Genomic DNA, 25202 nt, shown 5'->3' on the forward strand with positions numbered 1-25202 from the left:
GAATTAGAAGTAAATTGTGGGGTCTGTGTAGGCTTCAGAGCAACAAACGTTCTACATATTCCAGTCAGAACCCAGCTGGCTCCCGGGGCTGAGCTCTCCCATGGGAAGCAGGAGTATATTTCTCAGAGGCACCAGAGACCAGCTCGCAGACATCTGGTCTTGTGTGTGTGGTAGGAATGGGCCCTTTTTCTAGGGGACTAAGAGGAATGAGAGGATGTCTCTTGGTTCTTGGCCCAATTAAGACTGTATTTCAAGAGGCCCCCTTAGTTGAAGCCCAAAGACATCAGGCACTTATTTCAACAGAAACTTTACTTTTGTTGAGTACTAGCCAGGCAAACCTCATATCAGCCAAGCTTGGACAGCACCCTCAGAGCATCTGCCCGCCCTAGCTGGGCCAGGTGTGTGCCAAGCTGGCCCAGAGAGGCAGAGGGCTCCCTTGCCACCACCATCTCGATCAGGGCCCGCAGAGGTGAGCGACTGGGTCGCAGAGAGTAGGCAAAGGTGGACCAGGCAGCAGGCAGGCCATATCTTGCAGCCAGGTGTCGAGTGGTGCCACAGGCTATCGCCCCACCTGGCCCAGGCTCCGGATCCAGCAGCACAATCAGCTCTTCCAGCACCTCCAGCTCATCCAGGAGGCGAGACAGGGGCTGCGATGCCAGACTCGGGAACTCTGGGAGACAGGGAAGGATGAGCGGGAGGAAGGGCGGGCTTCCAGTCCACCTTCCCCCTCCTTAGTGTGTCCCCGACTAACCCCTGCCCAGGAGTGGAAGTAGGGAGACCTCCTTCCATGAGTGCCCCGCCTCAGATGCCTCCAGGGAGCCTGGAGAAGACGACTCCAAGGAGGTGAGGCCCTGGGTATTGGGATCTCCGCAAGCCGAGGCAGGATAGGTGTGGAGGCCGGCTTTCCCCTGTCCGCGGCGGCGGCAGTGCCTTCGCAGGGCGAGTAGGAGCATCACTGTGGAGGTCAGGAGCAGAACCAGCACCAGGGGCAGGGCAAAACTCGGCAAGGCCTGCTGAGGGACGTTGCGCTCAGATGTCCCCGGGAGACTGGAAGTCGCCGGTGAGCTGGGCTCCTGGGAGCTAAGGACGCTCGGACGGCAGAGCTCCTTGGTAGGGACGGGCTTCTGGGAATAGCGAGCTGGAGTAAAGCGGGAGGTGCACCCCACTCCTGCTCTCTCAGCCCAGTCCTCCCATCCCTATATCCCTCAGTGGGGCCAGGTCCCCGCCTGATCCAGACCCCCACCCCTTTAACCCAGGGAGGTCACCTCCTGACACTGCATGCTCCTACCCATATCCTCCTCAGTGGGGTACACCCCCTCCCTTGATCCACATCCCGCCCATCCGATCCCAAGACACGCCCTCCAACTCCGCCCCACTCTGGCAAGCTGCACCCTGACCCAAGCCCTCCCGAGGAGACCCAGGCCCTCCCGAGGCGATCCGCACCTCTCTGCAGCGCAGCCGGGTTCCACCGCGCCTCCCGGCGGGAGTAGGAGCCGTGGCTCCGCCGCCACAGGGGCTACACAGCTCCGCGCTGTCGGGGTTGCACTGCCCAGGAGGACACTCTTTGAAGGGGGGCGTTACGTGATCGCCAAAGTCATTGAGGCCACAGTTTTCCGAAAACTCGAGGTCTAGTGGGAGACAGGGTCTCACGAGGGGCCAAGCCCCGCCTCCTCTGCGCTGGTGACGCCCTTTCCCCCCCGTCCTATCCCAGCAGGCCTCGCCCCTTGCACTCTACCCGCCCGTCCTATCGGCGTCCTCCCCGCGCTCGTGCTGCCGGCCTGGAAACCTGCTCCGCAGGCCCCGCCCCCTCACTCCCTCCGCCCGGTGCCCCGCGCTCTGCCCGCGTTCCTCTCCCCCGCCGCCGCCTCCTCACCGCCCCAGGACACCCCCTTTCGCCGGGGCCCCGTCATCACCCACGCCAGCCCCCTACCCCGAAGCGAGCCTAATGGGCTGTACCCCGCAGACCTCGCCCCTTCCCCGATCACTCCCGGCTCCTGGCTATATGCATACGCCGGGTCCCTGCTCCTCACCCGGGCTGGGGGGCGGCCCGAAGCGCTGCAGGCAGCTTCCGCAGCACTGGTTGTCAGGGTTCCAGTACTCCAGGAGGCCGCAGTGCCGGGAGGCCTCCCGCGGCGGCGCCAGGGCCAGGAGCAGCGCGGCCGTCCGTAGGAGGCGGAGGGGCCTCATCCTGCTGCGGGGCCTACAGCCTGGGGGGCTGTGACCGCAGGACTTCCGGCCACAGCGCTGCTGCCGCACTTTCCAGGAAACGGGGCAGAAGAAGGAAACAGTGGATGTGGGGGCATAGGATCCCCACACCCCTTCGGAAAAGGGGAATCTACCCACCAACCCCAGTCCAGCTCCTGGCCCATTATCAGAGAGGCCACAAGGCCTCAAGATGGCTAGAGCGAGGACGGAGCCAGACTGCGTGGATTCTTGTCCCACGTCTGCTATCTTCCCGCCCTCTTTCCCATCTGTAAAATGGGATAATAGCACCTGTCTCATAGGGTTCTTATAGAGAATTAAAACCGTTGCTAGAAGTAAAACGCTTAGAACAGCACTTGGCATATGCTAAGCTTAAGTATTCAGCATTACCAGCTCTCATTTCAGGGCGGCCAGCCTGGAGGGTGGGGCCCTCACCCACTGGAGACTCTCATTCAAGTCCCAGGGACCTTACCTTAGCTCCTAACCCCAGTTTCTTCCGGGCTGGGAATCCTCCAACCTGCCACAACCAGGCGTCTTCCCCTGAGAAGCTTCAGGTGGACGTGCTGAAGTTTCCAGCACAAAGGTGTCCCCACCCCACCAGTCCCACTTGGGGGTTTCTGGGGCCCAGGGCTCTGAGCCAGCTGCTTTCCCACCTGTTGGAGATTACTTGATGAGGTTGTGGCCAGAGCCCAGCCCCACTTCCCCTTGTCAGGGGATGTGGGGGTGGAAGGAAACTCCTACCCGCAGCAGGTTCAGCTAACAAGGAAGCTCTAAACCCTCAATACAGAACTTTATTAGGGGAGGGGCAGTAGGAGAAGGTCCCTGTGTAGAACAGATTATATCATGGAGCCCTGGAGCATGGGGAAGATGGCACCAGGAAGTTAAGGGGGCTTTGAGGAGGTATCCAGGCCAGGAAGTGATGGCAGGCAACGGGATGGCAGGCAACGGGGCCAGAGTCTCAGAAGCGGCCATGCCGATGGTCTGGGGATCGTCGTCGGTTTCTTTCACGGGGACGGTGGCCAGTATGAGACCTTGGGGGTGACCTGGGAAACAGAGTGGAGAGAGAAGGGTTAGAGCCATGGGGAGTGGTGTGCAGATCCCCAAGGGCTGCCTCTCTGCTCTGGGATGGGGCAAGGGCAGGTGATGAAGTAACTAGAGTTCCAGGGGCTGATCTCAGGATTGGAGATGTAGGTTGGCCTTGGGTTGGGGGGTTTGGGGTGCAGGCTGGTTTTGTGGTTGGGACGTAGGTGCTGGTCTTGGGATGGGGTTCAGGGCTATTCTTAGGGTACAGAAGGCTTGAGACAGTTATTGGGGCATAGGATGAGGTTCATCTCAGTACATGGGGCTTAGGGTATAAAGAGTCGTGGCAGGCTGGTCCTGAGGTACCTGCGCCTGGGTCCCCGCCCGTAGAGCTGCCGCCGGAGGTTCCGGGAGATGGGTCGCAGGTGCATGAAGTTGCAGAAGCCACCCCGGGTACATTCCCTAGGTAGAGGATGGATGGATGGACGGAGGAAACCATTGTCACTGACAGCCCCCAACACACACACAGTAGTCTGAGGCTCAAGGTGCCCATCCCAGCCCTGTACTACCATACCCCATCTCATACTGCCGACAGCATGACTCCCGGAAGTCGGTGACAGGAGACAGCTCGGCATGCACAGCCTGCCCATTGAACCAGCGGTTATTGAGTTCAGCCACTGCCCGCTCTGCATCCTCCTCGCGCCGAAACTGAGAGGAAAGTCGGTCAATGTCAGCAATCAAACTCAGAAATCTTCAGGGGACTAGTTAGTAGCTCTGGGGCTGGATTGGATTTAGCGATGGACCTCAAGCTGTGAGGCTTCAGTGGTGGCCATTAGGCATTGAAATGCCTCCACCTCTGGGCTCTAATGGGGGGACAGCAGGCACCTTGACATAGACATTGCCTACGAGGTGATCCCCCAGGTTGTCGCACACATTCATCTCTTCAATCTCCCCGTACTTCTCCTGCAGTTCCGTAAACACCTCCTGCGGAAGACCAGGAGGAACTCAGCTGAGCTCCCCGCCCAAAGGAAACACAATCCACCCTGCCAACCCTCACCTCGAAGAAGTTATCATAGTGTTCTTGCACCTCCACGTCGCTCACGTGACCTGGAGGAGGGGGCAGGGTGGAATCAGGGGGTGGCCTGCTGGCAGTTATCCGCCCTGCCCCCAAGACCGGTCCCTCACTCACAATGCGATCCGTCTGCGGTTTGGGCGGTGTTCTGTGGATTCCGGTACAGGTTGAGCAGCACTATGGTCTGAACAGAATTTAAAAGGGACAGGGCCTGAGCTCAGAGAGCGGGGTACATGCAAATAGCTGGGATACGAAGGTTGGGGTGGGACCTTGCACCAGAGAAGCCTAAGCATTTTGAGGGCATCAGCGATGCCTGCCCCAAGGAAACCAGAAGAGGGGACACCTAGCAGTGAGGCACAGCCCAGGGGTATAGTCTTGTACGTACGGGGGCGTGGCCAAAATCCTGGGAGAAGGGCTTGAAGGTTGGGGGAGGAACCTGCACAGGTCCGACAAGAAACAAGCGGGGCAGTAGGGTGGGCCTTAGAAATCCGGAAAAGGCGGGAGCTCATGATGATGGACAGCAGAAGGGGAAGGGCCGGGAAGCGTTAACCCCCGAGGCTCCGTGGTGGGGCTCACCTGGCTGAAAGTCGGTTTGTTGTGAAGCCGGGAGCACCGGTCCCCGTGCCGGCAGGCCCCGATCTTAAAGTAAAAAGAGCAGTTAACCCTGGAAGAGGTGCAAAGACAGAGGTGAACCAAGGGCCGGCGAGGCCGGACACCCCAGAAACACCGCCCCACGCCGCCCAACCACCAGGGAACCAAGAGCCCTGTCCCGGGCCCCCTAAAGAGCCACTCCCTGTGCCCGTTCTCACTTGTCCTTCTCAGTCCCGAATATCGAAGCTAAATATTCAGCCATTTTTACCCGAACCCTCCAATTCTGTCTGCTCTTTACATCACTTCCATCGCTTAGGAGCATGGGAAGTGTAGTTCATCGACGCCTCGGGTCGCTCATCACGCTCTCAAACTCCCTAGTGCGCTTGCGTGGTGGAGGCCTGCGCCCTCTGCGCAGAACGACCGGCCGGAGTTCCCTGAATGCGCATGCGTGAAGCGTTGCCTCACCAAAAAGACTACAAACTCCAGAGATGCTTGCGGCAGCTCGCGCAAGCGTCCGTAGTTGAAAGTGGCGAAACGTCCAGGCCACAGGAAGTAGATTGCCCTGGTAAGTTAGGGGTCGTTTCGCACCCCCCAGTAAACATAAAGAGCGTTTCAACCCAGTTAGCTTTCTGGTGGGGGCAGGTGTGCCCCTCTTTCAGTAAACCCACCTTTCAGTTTATCTCCATTTGTCGTAATAGGGGCGTGGTTGTTCGCGATCCTTGCATCTGTCACTTGGGGTCCAGGCTGGGTCTCGCCCCGCGGACCCTCGGGACGACCGTGCCTCCGCGCAAATATGAACTTGGAGCGAGTGTCCAACGAGGAGAAGTTGAACCTGTGCCGGAAGTACTACTTGGGTAAGGGCCGGTGTCCTAGGGTCCCAGGAGAAGAGAGGGGACCGGACTAGAGCGCCTGAGGGAAGAGGGTCTGGGGGCCTGAATTATTGGGTCTAAGGGATGAAGCGGCTGGGGACGCGGACTCCTGGGTCTGAGGGAAGGACCTGGGTCCTGAGGAAGGAGGAGGCTGGGACCTCAACTTCTGGGTCCCAAGAGAGGAGAGGAATTGAGGAGCTGGACTCCTGAGTCCTGAGAAAGAGATGGTTGAAGAATCAGACTCCTGGATCCCAGGGAGCAGCCAGGATTCCTGAGTCCCTGATAGCAGAGATTTCCATTTGAACTTGGGTATGGGAGAAGACTTCCAAATAGGTCCTCTAGGTGGGTATTGGCGAGGATCCTCATTGCCTTATGTCCCAGTTCGCTTTTTTTCTTTTTAGGTGGGTTTGCTTTCCTGCCTTTTCTCTGGTTGGTCAACATCTTCTGGTTCTTCCGAGAGGCCTTCCTTGTCCCGGCATACACAGAGCAGAGCCAAATCAAAGGCTGTGAGTCCAGGGCACAGATGAAGGGAGGCCGTCCAGTGTGGGGAGGGGAAAGCAGGAAGCTTTGGTGGGAGAGGATGATGGAAGTTCCAGAATTCTGGGTCTTTGTAGAAGAGAAAAAAGGGTTGGTCTGGGGCAGACCAGAGAGCAGGTGGAGGCCAGCCTTCCCCACTCCTGTTCCCTCCTACAGATGTCTGGCGCTCAGCTGTGGGCTTCCTCTTCTGGGTGATTATACTCACCACCTGGATCACCATCTTCCAGATCTACCGGCCCCGTTGGGGCGCCCTTGGGGACTACCTCTCCTTCACCATACCCTTGGGTACCCCCTGACAACTTCTTCTGCACAGGCCCAGGAACCTGCTCATTCTCCCAGGATGTGTTCCTCTACTCTAAGCCAACTTTCAAGCCCCTGAGACTTGTTCCCATCTCCTGTGTTCTCTGCTGACATCCCCCAATAAAGGACCCTAATTCTCTATGCTGACTCTCTAGGATCTTTTGGAGGTTGAATCATAAAATGATTATTAATATTCAGAAACATTTGTTGAATGCTTACGTTGTGTCCGGCTTAGTGCTGCACACATTATGTGCATTTTTTTCATTGACTACTAATCATGATCCTCTGAAATAGGAAATTTCCCGCTCAGGAACCCTATTCTACACATGCAGAACCAAGAAAGGAATAATGCTTCCAGTACTAGGGGCTGCTATCCTGTACTGATAGTGTGTGAATTTTGAAAACATTACTTTCCCACTTAGCCTCAGTATTCTCATTGGAAATGTGGACCACAATGCTACCTCCTACAATTTGTCTGGGCCAAGGGACATGTGGTCAATGGAAGTTTCCCATTTTCTGAAGGAGCTGTCTGCAGCAATAGACATATTCAAGAGCTTTATTAGAGAAGGCTTCCTTGACCATCCTATTTAAAATTTCAATGCCCACATTGGTACTCCCTGTGTCCCTTTCAGGTTATATTCTTTGTCCTCTCACATTTCGTTTAAAATGTTTTACTTGTTTATCTTCCATCCTTTAAAATATAAGTTCTGTTAGGGCAAGGATTTTTGTCTGTTTTGTGCACTGCGGTGTCCCCAGTGGCCAGAAGAGTGCCTGGCCCCCTAATAAATATTTGCCAAATGAATGAGGTTGTGCCTGAAAAGAGATTAACAGGTAGCTGGCACCTAGCAAATGCCTAGTAAGAGGGAACCCCATCAAACTCCAGACTTGCCTTCCTCTTAGGGACAAGAGGGACTCCCACGGTTAAATAAATCCTGTCAATAGCTAAACTGGCGTTACTCAAAGCTCTGACACTACAAGTTTCAACAAGGTTGCTGTGCCCTGATCCTACGTCTTCCACCGTGCCTTGCGCGGCGCACGCGCCGTTACCCCGGCTAAGTCTCGGGAGCTAGAACTACATCTCCCAGGAAGCGCCCCGGGATGTCGTTGGTTTGTTTCCGGAAACGGGGCCCCAGAAAGGTGGGACTTAGAGCTGGGAGCCGACAGCGGCAGCTCTCAAATGGTCGGGGTACGAGATTGACGGCCGAACTGACTAATGGGAACAGGCGACTGCCGCAGGGGCCCGCCCTCAGAAGGGGAACTAGAGGAGCTGGCGGCAGCGGCGGCGGTCGCGGCCGGACACTGCTCAGGGCGGAGGGCTGTCCGCAGCCGAAGCTTACCTTTGACCTCTCCCCGTCTGCCTCCGACCTTGACTTGTGATCCTAGGCTCTTTTGGCTTCTCTGACCCAGCTAGCCAGACCCCAGACCCAAACCATGTTCCCGGTGAAGGTGAAAGTGGAAAAATCAGGTGAGGACCCCGAGGTCGGGGGCCTGTCCGGGTGCATCGGACTGATCAGGGGATGGGAGTCCCGACAGACAGGATTATCGCGATAAGGCAGACTGCGCGGCTTCTCCCTGCAGCCCATCTGACTATCGCTGTCAGGCATCGAGCGATTCCTGCCACCCTCATACCCTCCAGGTCTGTGCTCGAGATAGCTTTAAGGTTGAATGGTGGTGGCTCAGGCATTGTGGGGCGGTAAGAGATGGGGATCCTGAGCTGTGTGACTCTGAGAAGGACTCTTTTCTTGGTTCTGCCTCAGTTTCCCCACATCCAGCAGTGGTCGTGAGTCAAGCATTGTGCTGAACGCCTGAAGTACAGGGAAGCACTTAGTCCTCGCAGTCACTGTGTCCCACTAATCCTAGGAAGTAGGAAATGTGGCAGATGGGGAAACAAGCTGAGAGAGAAGAAGTGATTTGGGATTGGGGCCGAGCCGATGGGAACCCAGGACTGGCATGGTAAGGGCAGTGGGAGAGACACGGAATCCAGACAAAAAGATAATAGTGAAATGATGTAGGATGTTAGATGGTATAAGTGGTAATGAGATGAAACAGGAGAAGGTAAGGAGATCAGGAGGGAGGCAAGGTGAAGGAGAGAGACATGAGGATACGTGTGGGAACCGCGAATCAGACGAGGGAAATAGCTTTGAAAAGGCCCTGAAGTGGAAGCCTTGTCTGGCGTGTTCAGGGGCCAGCAGGGAAGCCTGTGTGGCTGGAGAAGAGTGGGTCAGGTAGACTGTGAGGAGATGGGGACAAACGGGAGGGGAGGGGGACAGGTTTGTGGGCCCAGGTTAGGACTTTGGCTTTTGCTCTGATGGAAATAGGGAAACAAGGAAGGGTTTTGAACTGAGAAGTGAGTTAATAAAGATGCCCCCCAGATGCCAAAAAAATTGTGGGTAGAAAAGTGAAAGGGGCCTGACCACCAATGATGGTGGCGGGAAGGAGAAGGCAAGGTCCTGGAGGCGTGCGAACACCAGGCTGAAGAGTGCGGACTGTCCTGGGGGCACTGCAGAGTCGTGGATTGTTCTGATCAGTGTCAGGAAGAATCCCCTGGCCACCTTGTGGTGGGTGGATCAGAAGGGGAGACTGAGGCTGGGAGCCTGGGGCGGGGGGGGGGGAGGAAGGGAAAGGACCAGAGTGGGTGGGGTAGGGAGGGGGAGGTGGGAGAGACCCTCAGGAGGCCAAGTGGACAGGCCATGGGGTTGATGGCCTGGGGTGGGGGAGAGAGAGAGGTGTCCATGTTGAAGCCCAGGAAGGGACTGGGGGACAGTGGGGCTACCCCTGAAATGAGGGCTCTGGAAAAAAGGTAAATGAGAGAGACACTGAGGCCAGTGTGGCCCTAGTAGGTGGAAGGAGCCTGGTGGATGTCCAGGGGGACGCGTACATGAGTCCGTGGGACCCCAAGGTCTGAGGTTCAGGAGAGACACGGGGGCAGGGAAGGAGATGTGGTCGATCCAGACCTTGGCTCCTGCCCAAGGCTCTTTGCTAGAATCTCAGCTGCCCCCAGCCCCTTCCTCAACCCCATCTCTCCTCTGAGGGATGTCAGGAATCCCTGCGTCTCCCGGTCTCCTCAGGAAGTCCCAGGGCTGGCAAAGCATGTCCTCGAGTGTCCTTCTAGGCTCTGAGCACTGGGCCACAGCTCCTACTAGAGGGAAGAGGAGAGCGAACACCCCACAGGAGTGAGAGGAGAATATTTATAACATCATCACCTCCTAAGTTCCGTGATGAAGGGAGGCCAACACAGGCTGACAGAGCCAGCCATCGCCTCTGCAGGCAGGAAGGTGGGCCCAGATCTCATTTCCTGGGGAAAAAAATGCCAAAAATGGGTATTTTACATGAAATCTCCCAATTGTTAAATATTGTCAGCTCATTCAGATTTAATTCAGATTATAAATAACACCACTGCCTCTGCCAAAAAAAGCACATCTGGTGGCGAGATTCTGTCCCCAGTGTGAGCCCCTGCCTCATAACCTCAGCTGTGGAGCCAGACAGCCTGGGTTCGGATCCTCAGTCCTGCCATTTCCTAGCTGTGTAACTTTGGGCAAGTGGCCTAACATCTCTGTGCGTCAGTTTCATTGTCTTTAAAATGGGGATAAACATCATATCTCCCTGCCAGGCTTACTGTGAGAATTCAGTGGGTTAATGTGTGTGAGGTGCTTGGAACAACGCCTGGCACATAGCAAGCACTGTGTACATGTCACTTATTATTATTGCATCCTGCTAAGAGATTCATCGACAACATGGTTTATTTAACCTCAGAGCAGTCCTAGCAGATAGGTGTCATTCGGAGACCCACTTTCAAGATGAGGAAACTGGCTCAGCGAGGTAAGGTGATTGGCTTTAGGTCACACGCTAGCATATGGGACAGTCCTGGAAGCTAGTGCTCCTGCTCATCGCTTCAGCAGTCTCTGCCCACTGCACCCTCAGCACGCCCGGGCCTGGCGTAGGATCGGATACGCATGCCCTTCCCTGGCCAGTTGGCTGTCCACCTGCCTGCGGCCTGGGAGCTGACTCCTGCTCTGTACCCTCTTCCCCAGAGTTGGAGATGGCCAAGGCCCGGAACCAACTGGATGCTGTTCTGCAGTGTCTGCTGGAGAAGAGTCATATGGACAGGTCAGGACCTGGCCCAGCATAGGGGCATAGCGGGTCAGGGGCCCTGGCAAGTTGGACCCTCTGGTCCTGGGTGGATCTAGGTGGGACAGAGGCTGGCTTAGTGGGGAAGGGGCCCAAAGGAGAGGCCACTTGGTGCCTTCCCACTCCAGGCCTTTGGAACCCTGAGCCCACAGTTTTCTTCTTCCAGGGAGCGTCTGGATGAGGAAGCCGGAAAGACCCCCTCGGACACCCACAACAAGTAAGTGTTGTTGCCGGGATCCGTGTCTGAGGGCTTGTCGTGGATAACTCTTCCCTCATGCACGCCCTGAGCAGTCTGCCCCATGCTTCCCCACAGTCCTAACCACTCTACGCAGACAAAGACCCTGGGGCAGCAAACACTTAGGTTCCCTCACAGTTGGCACCTGGAGCCCCAGGGGCGTGGGTGGGACACAAGGCCTGAGAGGTTGGTGGGCTCCACGTGGGCATCTCAGGGTTGATCTCAGGGCATCCCCAGGATGCCTTTGGGGGGTTTGAGCAAGCATTTGTTCAAGGGTCAGCCTGCTGATGCCTTGTCTCTCCCCACAGAGATTGCTCCATCGCGGCCACCGGCAAACGGTAAGGTGGCAGGGGCGCCAACCAGCTGAGGAGAGGTCCCCAGCCCCCACCCCGGTCCTGACATTCTCCCTCCCCACTCAGGCCGTCTGCCCGCTTCCCCCACCAGCGGAGGAAGAAGAGGAGGGAGATGGATGATGGGCTGGCTGAGGGAGGGCCACAGCGATCCAGTGAGTAGGTGGTAGCCCTGGAGGGCGGGCAAGAATAGGGGCTGCGTGAGGACGTTCACATCCCTCCCACTCCCACCACCCTAGACACGTATGTGATCAAGCTGTTTGACCGGAGCGTGGACTTGGCTCAGTTCAGTGAGAACACACCGCTGTACCCGATCTGCCGGGCCTGGATGCGCAACAGCCCCTCAGTGCGCGAGCGTGAACGCTCGCCCAGCTCACCACTGCCCCCGCTGCCTGAGGATGAGGAGGTGGGATGGGGGGCAGGGCAGTGGGTAGATGGTCACAAGGTACCCTCCCCCGAGGCAGCAGGTCTCCGTCCCTGAAATGACTCCTGGCTCTGGGGAGGCACACAAATATGAACCCATAGGCTGGGGTATGGATGGAACTCCCTGGAGCAGACATGGCTACCTGGTCTGGGAGGGAGTGGGGATAGAGTTCCCCTGGGCAGATAGATGAGACCTCCAAAATCAGGGGTCCCCAAAAGCTGGGGGCTGGACAGAGGTCCTTAATGTAAACAGGTGTAGCCACCTGGCCTAGGGGAGCAGATGAGGACCCCTTGGGCTGCGCAGGGGTAGATGGGGGTCCCTGGGTTGGACAGGAGATGACAGGGATCCCTAGGGCAGGCAGACCGGACCCCAAGCTGTGTAAGGTCCCCACCCTTCAGACATGACTCCTAAGTACAAGTCCTTGGTGAGTCCCTCATTTCTATTGTCACTGGGAGAAGCAGGAAGGGTGAAATGTGTACCCCTGGCCGCCTTCTCTGACTCTCTCGGGCCTGGTATTGGGGCCCTTGTGTCCCCAGGGTCCAGAGGTCACTAACAGCAAGAGTCGGGATGTGTACAAGCTGCCTCCGCCTACAGCCCCTGGGCCACCTGGAGACGCCTGCAGATCCCGAATTCCATCCCCACTGCAGCCTGAGACCCAGGGTACCACCGATGATGAGGTGGGTATACAAGGCTGGCCCGGGGCCATGGGGTGTATTGTGGCACTTGGACACGGCCACCCAGCCTGACCTCTCTGTCCATGCAGCCCTCCGAGCCGGAGCCCTCACCCTCCACACTCATCTACCGCAACATGCAGCGCTGGAAACGCATCCGCCAGAGGTGAGCATCCGCCAGCCTGCTTGCCCCCATGTGGCCTCTGCCCCGACTGCTGAGTCCTCCCTCTACCTCCCCACCCCTACTGCAGGTGGAAGGAGGCATCTCATCGGAACCAGCTTCGTTACTCAGAAAGCATGAAGATCCTACGGGAGATGTACGAGCGACAGTGATGTTCCCCTGTCCCCCCAACCCCAATAAACATTCTCCTCCTCCCTCCTGGCCTCTGTGGCTGCAGCCCATCCTTCCTGGTCCAGACATAAAGCAGCTGGCACAGCTCTAGCACGTTTATTGGGGGAGTGGGCTTAGAGAGGAGTGAGGAGATGGGGCAGCAGGGAATTCAAGGAGGGAGAAAGATTGTGGGGAATCAAAGGGCTACTTGGTTGGGTCTTGGAGAATAAGGGGAGGGGTGTGGAAGGTAGATTGCGTGGGATATGTGGTTGGAGACTTGGGGATCAAGACAAAGTGACTAGGGGGTTATGGTTAGAGTCAAGGATGAGGGCCTAGGATATCTGTGCAGAGTCTGGGGAGATGCAGTAGGTATCTGTACAGGTTGAGCTTGAGGGTCCTCGTTGGCCTAGAATAGGTGTCCGAGAGTGGAGGTCAGAAAAGGAGTTCAGGGGTCTGGGGGTGGCTGGCTGGGGTTTCAAGTCAGAAGATGGGTTGGAGGGCTCAGGTCGGGAGAATGGAGTGTCTGGTTGGAATGAGGGGAAGGATCCAGAGCCTTGGGGGCCAGGCTTGGATGGTCTGGGGTCCAAGGTCTGTGCAGAGTCTGGGACATTTGGGCGGGGGCGGGGGCCAGTTATGCTTGACTGGCCTACGGTGGGGCAGGGCTGTCCACTGTAATCTGGTGTCACAGAGGGGAGGGGATTGAAATGGGGCGTGGAGGTGTTTTCCTGGAGGAATCAGAAGGAAATCAAGGAGGGAGTTTTGAGTGGGGTTATATGCCAAGAAAGTAGGATCAGTGAGGATGGGGGACTGCAGGCTGAGGGGTTGTGCTTGTAGGGTCTGCAAGCTAGGGAGGTTTGGGGGGTTTGAAAGCTGGAGGGGTTGTGAGTGCGGGAGTGTCAGTGGAAGGTCTAGGTTATCAGGACTAAGTTTAGGTTGGAAGGGTCAGGGTGGGATCCCAGATTGGGTGGGCGAGTGGTCTTGGCGCGCTCAGGACATCTGGCTGGGCGGAGTCAGGTCGGCTTTAAAAGGGGGCCTGAGGCAGCTCCCGGGGTTCAGGTGTGCCCACACCCCTACTTGGTAGCAGCCGGCGGCGACGGGAGCGGGGCCTGGGCCGGCGCGGGTGCAGCCTGGATAGACAGGACACCCTCAGGGGACAACGCGGACGTCACGGCGGCAGGATCCACGCCAGGCGGCAAGCGGTAGCGACGGTGGAACTCGCGCGCGATGTAGCCGTGCTCGTCCTGCGGGAGGAGAGGCTTGAGCGGCCCCGCCCCTTCCCTATAGAGGCCCCGCCCTCCGGCCTGTGGCCCCGCCCTCGCCCCCCGGACTCACTGGGCGCTCCTCGTGGCGCGCATGCACCTCCACGTGTTCGCCAACCACCTTGACGGAGATTTCCTCTGGTGAGAAGTGCTTCACGTCCAGCAGCACAGAGAAATGCCCGGGGTCGGTCGACACCTGCGCACAGACGGATTGTCATGGGGGCGGGGCGGGCTCCCGGGACCCAGCAAGGCCCCTCCCGCGTCGGGGCCCGGTCGGTCCCGTTGCTGCAGCTGACCCTGGCCTCCGGAACTGGGGAGTTCCCTTTCCTACTCTTAGCCGCTGAGGAGCTCTTCCCCCACTGAGATCACCCCTCCCCGTGTGATCACTGGGATTCCTCTCTCACCCAGAGTGATGAGGCCCCTTTCCCCTGCAAAGTCAGGGACCAACGCCCTCACAGGGTGAGGCCTGCCCCCCTCCCCCAGTGTCAACGACCCCACCGTCAGCGTGTCCGCTTGGATACTGACTCCCCAGCTCCCTTCCTCTCAGAGCCCCCAGGGCCCTTACTGCCTCCCCACCCCCAGCCAGAAATCGCCAAGATGCCTCTTCCCCCCCGGTCTCCAGAGTCTTCTTTCTACCCTCCCACTAGAGTCACGGGACCGCTTGCCTTTCAGCTGTTACTAATACTCCTCCTCCGCTTCTCAGAGTGGCCAGGCCCCTCTTTCTCAAGTCACAGGACCCTTCCTCCCCTCTGCCTCTCCAGGAGACAAAGTCACCACATACAGTCTCCAAACTCTCTTCCCCAAGGTTAACAAAAACATTCCCTCCCCTCGGGAGTCACTGGGAGCCCCACGCCCTTCAGAATGACTGGGCTCCCCCTTTTCCCGAGATTCCCTGGGTCCCCAGCCTCCTCCAGAGTTACCCTCTCAGAGTACCGCCCCGCCCCATCAGTGACCCAGCCCTTCCACTCCCCTGAGAGCTGAGACCCTCTCCAGCTCGACATGGACTTCCCACCCCCTTCAGTAATCCGGCCTCTGAGATTCCATACTCTGGGAACTCCGGAAGCCCCGCGGAGTGACCGGACTCTGCCCCCGCTCAAAGTCAAGGGACACGCCCTCACTCCCTCAGGGTGACCAGGACCCCGAGCCTTGGAAGTGGTCCGGTGCCCGCCCCTCCCTCAGGCCTGGCACCTGGGCGGTCGGCAGCGCCACGCTGGGGGCGCGCAGGTAGTAGGGGGCCAGCGCGGCAGGGCAGAGCGCAGCCAGCTCGGCCTCCAGCAGCCCCTCGCCGAAGCGCTGGTCGAAGATGCGCCCGGGCAGCGGGGCCGAGGCGCGGCGCAGCCACGACGGCTGCACAGGCACAGGGATCTCCATCCTGCTCCGCCGCCGCCGCCGCCCTGGGACCCGCAGTGCCTCTGCGTGCGCCGCCGCCTCGGATTTATAGCACGCCCTGTGTCCGCCCCTCGGCGGGCCGCCCGGGGACACTGGGAAGGTGGCCAGACTCGGCCATTAATAGAGCCTTATTTAGAAAGCCCAACAATGACTTAGCCATTTATTAAGCGCCTGCTGGATGCCAAAGAGGTTTCATTAAGATTCCCCAATTTCCCGAAAGGGAAACTAAGGCTGAGCCTTGCCGGAGTGGGGAGCACAGCGTGGCGTTTGGGATCCAAGTCCTGAGAAGCCCACCGCGGAGTTCCCAGTCCCTTTAATCCACCCCCGCCCCGCAGGCAGCTCTGGGGATGACGCAGATGGCCGTCTTAGGAGCTGATTCCCCGGTACAGGGAATGCTGTAAGTGGGCCAGGCTGTCAAGAGGACACAGAACAGACCCTACTCCCATCTCACCCGGGCCTTGGGCCCAGCCCCGCGGCAGGCCGGGCCTAAATCTGTGTCTCTGACTCAGCCTTGGGTACGCAGGGTAGCACGGTCTGCCAGGTGAGCAGCGGCCAGGGGGCACGGGCACGAACAGTCCAGGCTGGCCCCCCGGGGGCCGCGCGCCGGGGCCCGAAATAGCTCATTTTGATCCCACCACCTCGGCCAAGAGCCCAGGCCTGGCACTTGGCGCAACCAGCTGCTCCTGCAGCAAGACGGAAGTGCTTAGATGACCCAGCGGGACCCGTTGGCCGGTCCGAGTGATGGAGGGACGGCGGTTAGAGAGCGGACAGACTCCCTGATTGCCCACTGCAACGAGAAAAACCGTCGTTAGACTGGAGTCTGGCTGAGATTTCTGCAGCAAAAGGGGGAGTGGTTAGAAGACACGACAGCAAGAAGTGTATTTTAGAACCCCTCCCAACGTCGAGCCCGGCCTCAGATCCTTCCCATTGGTCCACAGGCTTGTCAATTACTGCTGTACGCTACAGTTCTCCAATCAAACACGCTCTTTCAGTCAGGCCGACGTTACAGCGAGTTGTGAGGCATCTCCGTTTGGCCACTTTTCAATTCCTTTTATTTTCCTCTCTATCATTGGTAGCCTCGGAGGCCGCTCTCTTCCCGCGCCGGCACTCCCAGAGAGGGCGGGGCCGACAGGACATTGCTAAGCGACAAAGATGCGCGCGGGGTCAGTCGGCTGAAGGAGAGAAGCAGGCGGAAGCGCCGAGGTAGCCGCAGGATGGACCGCGGGTAAGGCCGATCCCTCTTCTGGGGAACACAGGAGGCCTGGGGAGCACCGAGGGTCAGAACAACACAGCCTAGGGTCAAGTTTGCTAGGGTCCAGAGTCTCGTTCTCAACCGCACCGGAACTACAACTCCCAAGATGCTCCACAGCTTTTGGCTGCTCCAGCCTTAGACTTCACCATCCTGGGGGGCCCATAGCGTCCTACATTCCGCTAAGTGGCCGCAGGGGACTTTTCTCCTCCAAGAGTGTCCAGGGGCATCTTGGGAATTAAGTTTCTTAATTTTGAAATTGCCCCCAGACTCATGGGTGTTGTTTTTTACCTTTCTGGCTTAGGCGGAGCCCAGTGACTGATGGGGACTGCAGTCCTTCCTCCCCTTTTCTCCCTAGAGAGTGTCCCAAGGACTTATGGGAAATGCCCGGTAATAGGAGTTAGCCTTGGTTCTTAACCCGAGGTCCACTTCAAAAATCACGTGAAACGCTGCGAAAAAGACACAGATGCCTAGCTCCCCTTCTAGATATTCCGATTCTTTTGGTCTGGGGTAAGGACTGCGCCTCTGTATTTTGAAGACTCCTCCCAGACTGTATCGAGGGTGGAGCAGTTCCTGGGTTCCGATTCGAGAGTGCTCCAAGGGCTGGTGGGAATCATGCCTCCAATATCATCAGCTTGAATGTGCAGCAGTGCTTCATGGGATTTATAGTCCATTTCTCCCAGGAATCCATGGGACCTGCAGTCTGGTTCTGCCTTCCTCTTCCTATCCTCCCCACCCTGACTCCACCCTCGCCCCCCACGCCTGCAGTGACCATGCTCTGCCTGCCAAACCCACTCTCCCCTTGCAGCCTGCCAGTTTTCTCCATCCAAGACAGCCCGTTTGGGGACACTCCCCTGGGTTGAAGCCACTACTGGCCTTCCCAAAGCCAGACCTGGCACCTCAAGGTGAGGACACCCCACAGAAAGTGCTGTGTGCCAGTCCAGTAGCAAAGGAGTGACAACTAGAGGGAAGGAAGACGTGATGATGGGGGTGAGAGATTAAGACAGTCCCCCCTCTCCTCCTCACAGCCCTGCCCTCATCCAGGCCTCTCCCACCTCGACCCACCATCACAGCTCCAGTCACTCCAAGCCTGTAACCCTTGTGAGATGTGTTTCCTCCCCTCCGACTGAGACTACACCTGTGTCTTCAGTCCCCTACAGGGATGACCTCAGGCCTCACTTTTTCTTCTCCGCACTTCCCCTATCTTAGACCCGGAGCCCATCCAGGACCCAGAGATCCAGGCTCCCAGAAGCTCCCAAAACTCTGGCCACAGGTCCCAACTCTCCTGAGCTGTTTGAGGAGTTCTGGCCATCCAGCTCAGGGACCCCTTCCCCACCCAGCAGCACTGAGGGACAAATTGGAGCCTCCCCACCATGCACCCTGACTGAGAGTGGGGACTCCGTGGTGGCCAAGTAAGTACCCACAGCCCTGGGAGGAAAGAAGGGTTTGGGGCAGGGGCAGGGATCCCATAATCACCATCACAACCACAGGTGTTTATGCAGCACTTTTAGGACCATACCTCATGTGTGTTATGAAGAGCTCTGGAGCTAGGCTGCCTGGGTTCAAATCCCAGCTCTGTCACTTACTTCCTGTATGATCTCGGCCTCAGTTTCTTCATCTGTAAATTGGGGATATTAATAACACATATCCCCTAGGGCTGTTTCAGCTTTCAATGAGTTATTGTCTGTAAAGCCTCTGTAACAATGCCTGTCACATAGCGAGCACTTGGATTTGCAGGATACAAGCTCAGCTGCTGTAACAGAGTCTCTAATTGAGGCTTAAACAGGTAGCATTTATTTCTCCCTCATCTAACAGTCCGGGCAGAAGCAGCCAGGGCTGACAGGGCAGCCACTAGTTGAGGCGTCAGAGACACCTTCCTTCCGTCTTGTTGCTCTCCCATCCCGTGGCTCTGTGGCCCTTTCCTTCATGGACCAAAATGGCTCCCAACCGCATCTACTTTCTAGAATCACGCATCCTCATATGTGTTGGTCAAGAACCTAGTTACATGGCCATAAAGCTACAGGGACACCTGGTAAATGTATCTATAGAAAAGTGGCTATGTGCCCAGTATTATTATTATATAGTCTCATATAATATTGTATTACTATATAAGAAAGGAGAATAGATATTGAGGGACAACTACCAGGCACTGCCTGGGGCTCCATAAACATTGGCTATTGTAACTATTATTATTGTTGTTATTTGGCTCCCCTCACCTGACCCACCTCCCATTCTCTGATGCTCACAGGTACATACACCGGTTCCGTCAGGCTCAGCCCACGAGCCGGGAGGAACGAGAGACTGCAGGCCCAGCCCCAGCTGACTTTTGGTGGCTGCGGCCTGAATCTCCAGACCCCAGCAGTCAGCTTGCAACAGGTACCTGCTTCAGCCCCATCCACTCCAGACTTAAAACCTTTCCTGATCAATGCCCCCAGCAGCCACTCCTCTTGGTCCCCATGATCAGTTGGGACTTCTCAGCAGGAGCCAGTGAACCAGAAGGAAGACTCAACACAGCAGTCCCAACTCTTGCCAAGATGGCCAGCGCATCAGAGGCTAAGGCTATGGCCCCCCTTGAGGAAATAAAGCAGGTGACATCCCCATCCACTCCTTCCCCTAGGTGCCTGAACTGACAGCACCAGCCCTGGGATGGAACTAGAGTCAATCCCCAATTCAAGGAAGATTAAACAAAGAAAGGAGGATTTGTTGGCTAATACAATCAAGAAATCCAAAAGTAGATGCTTTCAGGCATGGCTGGATCCAGATGTTTGAACAGTATGGGGAGGAACTCGACTCTCTTGGCTCTCTGTTCTTTGTTGGGCTCAATCTCAGGCAGGCTTTCCCCTCAGAGTAGCCAAGATGGCCCAGTAACTCTAGGCTTCCAACTTACTGACTTACTCCAGTGGAAAGAGAAGGCCTTCCCAATAGCTCCCTCTAGAGCCCCAGGGCTTCCTCTCATTCGCTCATCTTTGGATCAATCACCGTGAACCAGAGGACAGAATGTTGTGATTAGCCAGGCCTGGTCAGGAAGGTGGGGTCTGCCCTCTTCCCACAGCAGTGACTGCACTGAGGGGTGCGGATCCACAGAGGAAAACTGGGTCTCTCTTCCCGAGGAGGAGGCAGAGCAGATTCTAAGCCAGCATGTGGGGGTACCAGGTGGAGTTCAGGCCTGCACTCCAGGCCCTCTGTCCAGATGCCTTTCCCAGCAGCCTTCGGGAGAGGGCTGGCCTCTGACCCTCTCACCCCACAGAGCCTTAACACATGGAACTCATCCCTGCTGGACCTGGAGACGCTGAGCCTGCAAAGCAGAGCTGCCAGGCTGCTCCAGCGCAGGTGCCTCCCCTGCCCCCCAGCCTCCCCACTCCTGCAGCTCCAGGCCCCGCCCACCGCCTGAGACCCCTGTGGTCTCACATCTGCCTTCTCCCTACAGCAAGGCCTCTGTCTCCTCCTCCTCCTCCTCCTCCGTCAGCCCCAGTGATGCCAGCAGCTCCTCACTCCCCGTCAGCTCTGATGGCCTCTCGCCCTTCTCCATGGCCTTCATCCCTGACTCCAGCAAGGGCTCTGACCCCAGGGCACATGGTAAGTTCTGGGAGGCAAGGATCGAGGACAGTTGGTGCAAATCCCAGCTCCGCCACTTACCAGCTGTGTGACCTTGGGCCTCTCTGGACCTGGCTTCCCCAACTTTAAAACAGGGGTAATAATTGTCCTCCTCTGCTCTGGTGTGGTGAGGATGCAGTGAGTTGGTGCATGCACGGAGCACTTAGCACAGCTCTGTTACCGTAGCTAATCATTAGTGTGACACGTTCTCTCTCTGCATCCTGTCTGCAGTTCTGAACACAAAACTCCACAATCAGAAGGTTTTTTGCAGATTTGGCACCATACCTGATTGATGGCAAAATCTGACCTAAACAGTATGAAGGATATTTATAATCTCTCTCTCTCTATATATCTCATTTAGGGTGAATATTCATACGTTTTGCTATGGATATTTTACGTTGAACCATATGAAATTTTTGTCCTGTAAGTAAAAAATGGCAGACTATTGGCAATTTCATATTGTTCAACCAAATACCAATGCTTTTGAGTCTGGTGTGGTGCCCCAGACCCCTGTCTGTGTTCTACATACCATGCCACTTTGCTAAAATACGCAAACTGTTGAACTCTCAAATTTCTGCCCCCAAGATTTCATAGATGGGGTTAAGGACTTAGGTTACTGTACCTGCCATCGTTGGTGTTACTGCTACTCTGTGCTCAGGTCCTGGGACACAGCAGTGAACAGGCTGATGCTCTCCCTGACTCCCGGGGCTCCCGTGCATGGGGACAGGGGAGTACAAGGAACAGAGACGCGTTTGTGTGATCTGGCCCAAGCACTCGCCTGTCTGGTTCTTCCCTCCTTCTAAGCTTCACCTTTTATTCATCTCTCCTTCCTGATGCTCAGTTTTCTCATCTGTAAAGTGAGGATAAAACTAGTACCTACTTCATGAATTGTTTTGAATGAATGAATACATTTATTTATTCATTCATCTAACAAGCATTGAATCCCTACTGTGTTTGAGGCACTGGGAGCAGGATTAGGGACTCCACAGGGAACCAAGCATACATGGTCCCACTGTCAGGGTTCTCACAGCAGAGTGAGTGTGGGGCAGACACTAGCTATATAATCTCACAAAGGTGAAATGTAAGCAGCAATGCGGGCCAGGCAGGAGAGGATTGTGATGCTGGGAAGTCAGAGAAGGCCTTCCCAGAAGAGGTGCTATCTAAGTGGAGACCTGAAGGATGGAGACGGGGACAAGAGCCCTCTAGCATGTACAGGAGGACTGAGATGGGAGGCAGCATGGTGCAGACAAGGGACTAGAAAAGGTGAGAGCGGGGGGGTGGTGAGAGTGGTGTGGGATAAGGTGGGGGAGACTGGCAGGAGTCAGATTACACTGGCTACGTAGGCATGGTGAGGCATGTGGTCCTTATCTTAGTACTGGGGAGCCACAGGACGTTCTGAGCAGGGAGGGGACATGAGCTTTCTTGGGTGTTAATAGACTCCCTCTGGCTGCTGTCACACCCAGTGAGAGATGCTGGTAGTTTGACTTGGGCCAGAGCCTGAGGAGCGGAGCAGAAGGAAGTGGCCAGGTTTGGAAGTAGAATCACAGATGTAGAGGGATGGGGAGGAGACAGAGGTCTGAGATGATGCCCCCCTTCGCTGTACGGCATCAGATGGGGGCTTCTGAAAGAGAATCGTAGCCCTCCTGATCAGCACTGATGAAAGGTGCTCTGGGTGATGGGAATGGTGTCTTTTTGCCCAACTGGACTGACGACAGCCAGTGGCCTTGCCCTTAGTCCCTGCTGGATCCCCAGCACAGGGCGGGGCACTGGCATGGAGCACAGTAAACAGTTCATTTTGCATTTATGCCACAAATACTGCCGTCAGGCCCTGTTCTTGACACTGGGGTATGCTAATGGCCAAACAGATAAAAAACGCTGCCCTTGTGTGGCTGGCATTGTGGAGGGAGAGATGAGCAATGAATAAAGTACAATATTTAGTATGTTAGAAGTTGATAGCGCTAAGGAGGAAAATGGCAGAGGAAAGAGGAGAGGGAGGGGCAGGGCTGGGGGCTGTTGCGGTTTTGAATGGGGTAGCCAGGGAAGGCCTCACTAGAGGTGATATGTGGGCAAAGATCTGAAGGATCTGAGGGAGTGAACCCTGGGGATACATGAGGGAAGAGCATTCCAAGCAGAGGGAACCACAAGTGCAAAGGCTTCTGCTTTTTCTCAGGAAAGAGGTGCAGCCTGCAGAGGACTCTAACCCAGGAGGCCCCTATCTGACTCTGTCTTCCCATGCTCCCTCAGCTGCAGGCGGGGCACAGACTGAGAGCACAGGCAGTAGGGAGCCAGGGAGGAGGCTGCTGTGGGGTTGGACCTGGCAAGGGCAGCAAAGGGGGGAGAAGTGGGCAGATTCTGGAGGACCCGTCCTATGCACTGCTGTAACCACAGTGTCCAGAGCGCGATAAATATCTGTGGATGCTGAAGAACTGAATGATGGCAGGTTGAGAAGCCCTGAGTGCTCTCTCCTCTCCCTCTGACCTTTCCCCGGTTTCCCACTCCAGAGAGGAGTTGGACTTTATCTGGAGAGCCTGTCCGAATAACCTTCTGGCACCCTCGAAGGGCGTGTGTGTAGGCTGCTGGGTTGCTCATCACCCCGGCCCCTGCCCTTACTGCCCTTCCCTCTGCTTACCCCACAGCAACTCCAGCACCTATCCCTGCTCCAGCCCCAGTCTCCTCCCAGGCACCCCTGCGGCCAGAGGATGACATTCTGTACCAGTGGCGGCAGCAGCGGAAGCTTGAACAGGCTCGAAGAGGTCAGGGTGACGGAACCTGGGTGCTGCCCCGGACCCCTGCCCTCACTACTCCGGTGAGATGGGGAAGGGAGGAGCCTGAGGGGGCTGGAGGGGGAAGCCTAAGGGAAACTGGGGGAAGAGGAGCCTGAGGGGGACTGAGGACCGTCTAACCTTTCTCTCCCTCTCAGGTCCCTGTCCCCATCAGCCTACAGACCTCTCCTGCCCCTGCAGAGACCCCTGGTTCCCTGGGAACCCAGCCTCACTGCGTCCCACTTTGGGGCAATGTTGCCCGGCCTGGTCCCCCGGAGGCCTTCTATTTAGAAAGGCCTCCTATTCCCCCAGGGTTCTCTCCACACATCTTTTGGGGCCCCAGCCCCCCTGGGTTCTTCTGGGCCCCGCAGTCCGGTCCCTGGGTATCTCTTGGGGCCATTCCCCCTACGCCTCCCGCCTCCACCCCGGCGCCCCAGGTCTCCACCCTCGCGCCTCCCGCCTCCACCCCCGGACCCCCCTCCTCCAGCCCCGCGACCCCGGTCTCCACCCTCGCGCCTCCCGCCTCCACCCCCGCGCCCCCAGCCGCCCCCCAGGGCCCGCCCATCCCTGTGCTAAGCAGCCCCGCCCAGCCCGAGAGGCAGGGCCCCAAGCCTCGGAGAAGCAGAGCCCCGCGCCGGGACACTGCTGGCCGAGACACGGCCGGGGACGAGGGGCCCGGCCCGCAGCTCAGAGGCGCCCTGGGCCAGGTGGTAACTGCTCGGCTGTTTCCGGACGGCCTGGAGGACACGCCCCCTCACCTCGAGAGCCCGCCTCCACGCGAGACGCCGTCTGCGAAAGTCAAGGCCACACACCCCCAGACCAAGGTTTCGCCCCCTCCCTCGGAGGTCCCGCCCCCTCCGTCTGAACCACGGTTTCTGCAGGCAGAGACCCCGCCGGGTCAGTATAAGGCCAAGTCTCGGAATACCAAGGCCACGCCGCCCCCAGTGGGGTCGGTGCTTTGCAAGGACAAACACAGTCCCTCGGCTGAAGCCGGGCGTCTGCAGCCCAGAGTCCCGCCCCCTCCGGCTGAGGAGCTGTCCTCGTGCGCCAGGGCCCCGCCCCCTTCGTTCAAGGCGGGGTCTCTCGAGGCTGTGGCCACGCCCTCCTCCTCTGCTGACCACGCCCCCTCAGAGGACCTGCTCTCGCAGGCCGCCAGACTTCTGGAGGCTGCCGAAGGTGAGCGGATGTGCCTGGCTGCCCGGATTTAGATGGCAGCCCAGCACCCTACGAGTCCGGCTCCCTGGAATTCGTTGTTTTGCCCCCAGACTCCGACGGCAGCGAGTTCCAGGACGACCCTGTACTGCAGGTGCTAAGGGTTCAGAGGGCAGAGCTGCAGCGGCAGAAAAGGTGACCGTGACCAGGATCTATGACTCTGGGCCTCTGAATCCTCAGAGAACCCCTATTGAGTGCCCCCCTCTCCTGAGCCCCTTTCCTGGAAATGCCCACGGCCCCAGACCCCAGCCCTGAGCACATACCTCAGCCTCTACTACCCCGGCTTTTTTCCAGGAAAGTGGAAGCCCAATTATCCCGCCTGCTGGACCACACTGAAGACCCAGGGTCTTGATCTCCTCCAGCCAGATGGCCCCCAGGTCCCCAAGGACTCAGCTGCCCAGGGAAGGAGCCTCTTTTGAGGCCGGACAACTTTGAATTGTACAAAGTCTCTTTTTCCCAATAAAAAATTTTATTTTTCATGGGACCAGCCCAGTGGTGTAATCGTTAAGTTTGTGCACTCCAATCGGGCAGCCCAGGGTTCGGGGGTTTGGATCCTGAGCATAGACCTACACACTGCTGTCAAGCCATGCTGTGGCCGTGTCCCACCATACAAAAGGAGGAAGATTGGCACAGATGTTGGCTCAGGGCCAATCTTCCTCACCAAAAAAAAGTTTTCAGATGACTAATTGTCTCTGAGAAAGGGCTTGTTCTGGAAAGGCCAAGGGTCGTGCTAATTTAGGAAATGACTCCACCCTCCCTTACACCCGCACCCCCCCCCCCCCAGTCCCTCACCATTGACACAAAATCTTTTGGTTTCATCCTCTTTGAGGGCAGGGGAGGGATTCCAGGTAAGACTGGGACTCACCTTATCTGACTCTCAACTCACGAGTGGATTGTCCTATCTCAGATGAGACCAAAGGGACTGTCCTCTGGGCATGAAGCTAATGGGGACTTCAGAGTGTTGGACAATGTCCAGTCCTCAATCCGCATCCTGCGGAGCCAGCAGC

The 25202-nt window shown here is 57.3% G+C and overlaps 6 protein-coding genes across 23 annotated transcripts; 3 read left to right on the forward strand and 3 right to left on the reverse strand.

Annotated features, from left to right (window-relative positions):
* Positions 1-291: 291 nt before the first annotated feature.
* Positions 292-2814, reverse strand: IGFLR1 (IGF like family receptor 1). Of its 5 annotated transcripts, none has more exons than XM_070222907.1 (5): positions 2675-2814; positions 2031-2255; positions 1444-1628; positions 752-1121; positions 292-670 (listed from the first exon to the last, which is right to left on the reverse strand). In XM_070222907.1, the coding sequence occupies exons 2-5, from the start codon at positions 2185-2187 to the stop codon at positions 345-347; spliced, it is 1038 nt and encodes a 345-aa protein (XP_070079008.1). In that variant the 5' UTR covers positions 2188-2255; positions 2675-2814; the 3' UTR covers positions 292-344. The 5 variants fall into 5 exon arrangements, 4 of the variants coding, with proteins under 4 accessions (XP_070079008.1, XP_001492648.1, XP_005596228.1 ...); XM_001492598.5 differs by having other exon boundaries at positions 752-1124; XR_011421816.1 differs by having other exon boundaries at positions 752-1138; positions 2031-2710.
* A 157-nt stretch (positions 2815-2971) lies between these two features.
* U2AF1L4 (U2 small nuclear RNA auxiliary factor 1 like 4) lies at positions 2972-5291 on the reverse strand. 4 transcript variants are annotated; one of them, XM_005596168.4, is made up of 8 exons: positions 5154-5291; positions 4871-4933; positions 4412-4478; positions 4280-4329; positions 4108-4206; positions 3797-3930; positions 3589-3684; positions 2972-3245 (listed from the first exon to the last, which is right to left on the reverse strand). In XM_005596168.4, the coding sequence occupies exons 1-8, from the start codon at positions 5205-5207 to the stop codon at positions 3161-3163; spliced, it is 648 nt and encodes a 215-aa protein (XP_005596225.1). In that variant the 5' UTR covers positions 5208-5291; the 3' UTR covers positions 2972-3160. The 4 variants fall into 4 exon arrangements, with proteins under 4 accessions (XP_005596225.1, XP_014589076.1, XP_003362292.2 ...); XM_014733590.3 differs by having other exon boundaries at positions 4310-4329; positions 4871-4958; positions 5104-5241; XM_003362244.5 differs by having other exon boundaries at positions 4871-4958; positions 5104-5241.
* Positions 5292-5399: 108 nt separating this feature from the next.
* On the forward strand, positions 5400-6738 carry PSENEN (presenilin enhancer, gamma-secretase subunit). The gene is made up of 4 exons (NM_001433525.1): positions 5400-5450; positions 5584-5739; positions 6156-6260; positions 6448-6738. The coding sequence occupies exons 2-4, from the start codon at positions 5679-5681 to the stop codon at positions 6585-6587; spliced, it is 306 nt and encodes a 101-aa protein (NP_001420454.1). The 5' UTR covers positions 5400-5450; positions 5584-5678; the 3' UTR covers positions 6588-6738.
* A 953-nt stretch (positions 6739-7691) lies between these two features.
* LIN37 (lin-37 DREAM MuvB core complex component) lies at positions 7692-12782 on the forward strand. Of its 2 annotated transcripts, none has more exons than XM_001492756.6 (9): positions 7692-8056; positions 10623-10698; positions 10886-10936; positions 11263-11292; positions 11374-11459; positions 11544-11710; positions 12265-12405; positions 12492-12565; positions 12651-12782. In XM_001492756.6, exons 1-9 carry the CDS (start codon positions 8023-8025, stop codon positions 12730-12732), a joined length of 741 nt encoding a protein of 246 aa, XP_001492806.1. In that variant the 5' UTR covers positions 7692-8022; the 3' UTR covers positions 12733-12782. The 2 variants fall into 2 exon arrangements, with proteins under 2 accessions (XP_001492806.1, XP_014589043.1); XM_014733557.3 differs by having other exon boundaries at positions 7731-8227.
* A 49-nt stretch (positions 12783-12831) lies between these two features.
* HSPB6 (heat shock protein family B (small) member 6) lies at positions 12832-15934 on the reverse strand. The gene is made up of 3 exons (XM_001915979.5): positions 15178-15934; positions 14063-14185; positions 12832-13971 (listed from the first exon to the last, which is right to left on the reverse strand). The coding sequence occupies exons 1-3, from the start codon at positions 15358-15360 to the stop codon at positions 13801-13803; spliced, it is 477 nt and encodes a 158-aa protein (XP_001916014.1). The 5' UTR covers positions 15361-15934; the 3' UTR covers positions 12832-13800.
* Positions 15935-16063: 129 nt separating this feature from the next.
* On the forward strand, positions 16064-24679 carry PROSER3 (proline and serine rich 3). 10 transcript variants are annotated; one of them, XM_070222890.1, is made up of 11 exons: positions 16199-16603; positions 17436-17617; positions 17837-18039; positions 18876-19003; positions 19109-19215; positions 19875-19957; positions 20055-20203; positions 22858-23027; positions 23142-24159; positions 24249-24330; positions 24490-24679. In XM_070222890.1, exons 2-11 carry the CDS (start codon positions 17609-17611, stop codon positions 24545-24547), a joined length of 2007 nt encoding a protein of 668 aa, XP_070078991.1. In that variant the 5' UTR covers positions 16199-16603; positions 17436-17608; the 3' UTR covers positions 24548-24679. The 10 variants fall into 10 exon arrangements, with proteins under 10 accessions (XP_070078993.1, XP_070078991.1, XP_070078996.1 ...); XM_070222888.1 differs by having other exon boundaries at positions 16369-16603; positions 19106-19215; XM_070222893.1 differs by having other exon boundaries at positions 16373-16603; positions 19092-19215.
* The last annotated feature ends 523 nt before the right edge of the window (positions 24680-25202 follow it).

This window comes from Equus caballus, chromosome 10 (assembly GCF_041296265.1).
Source record: "Equus caballus isolate H_3958 breed thoroughbred chromosome 10, TB-T2T, whole genome shotgun sequence".
NCBI classification, from domain to species: domain Eukaryota; kingdom Metazoa; phylum Chordata; class Mammalia; order Perissodactyla; family Equidae; genus Equus; species Equus caballus.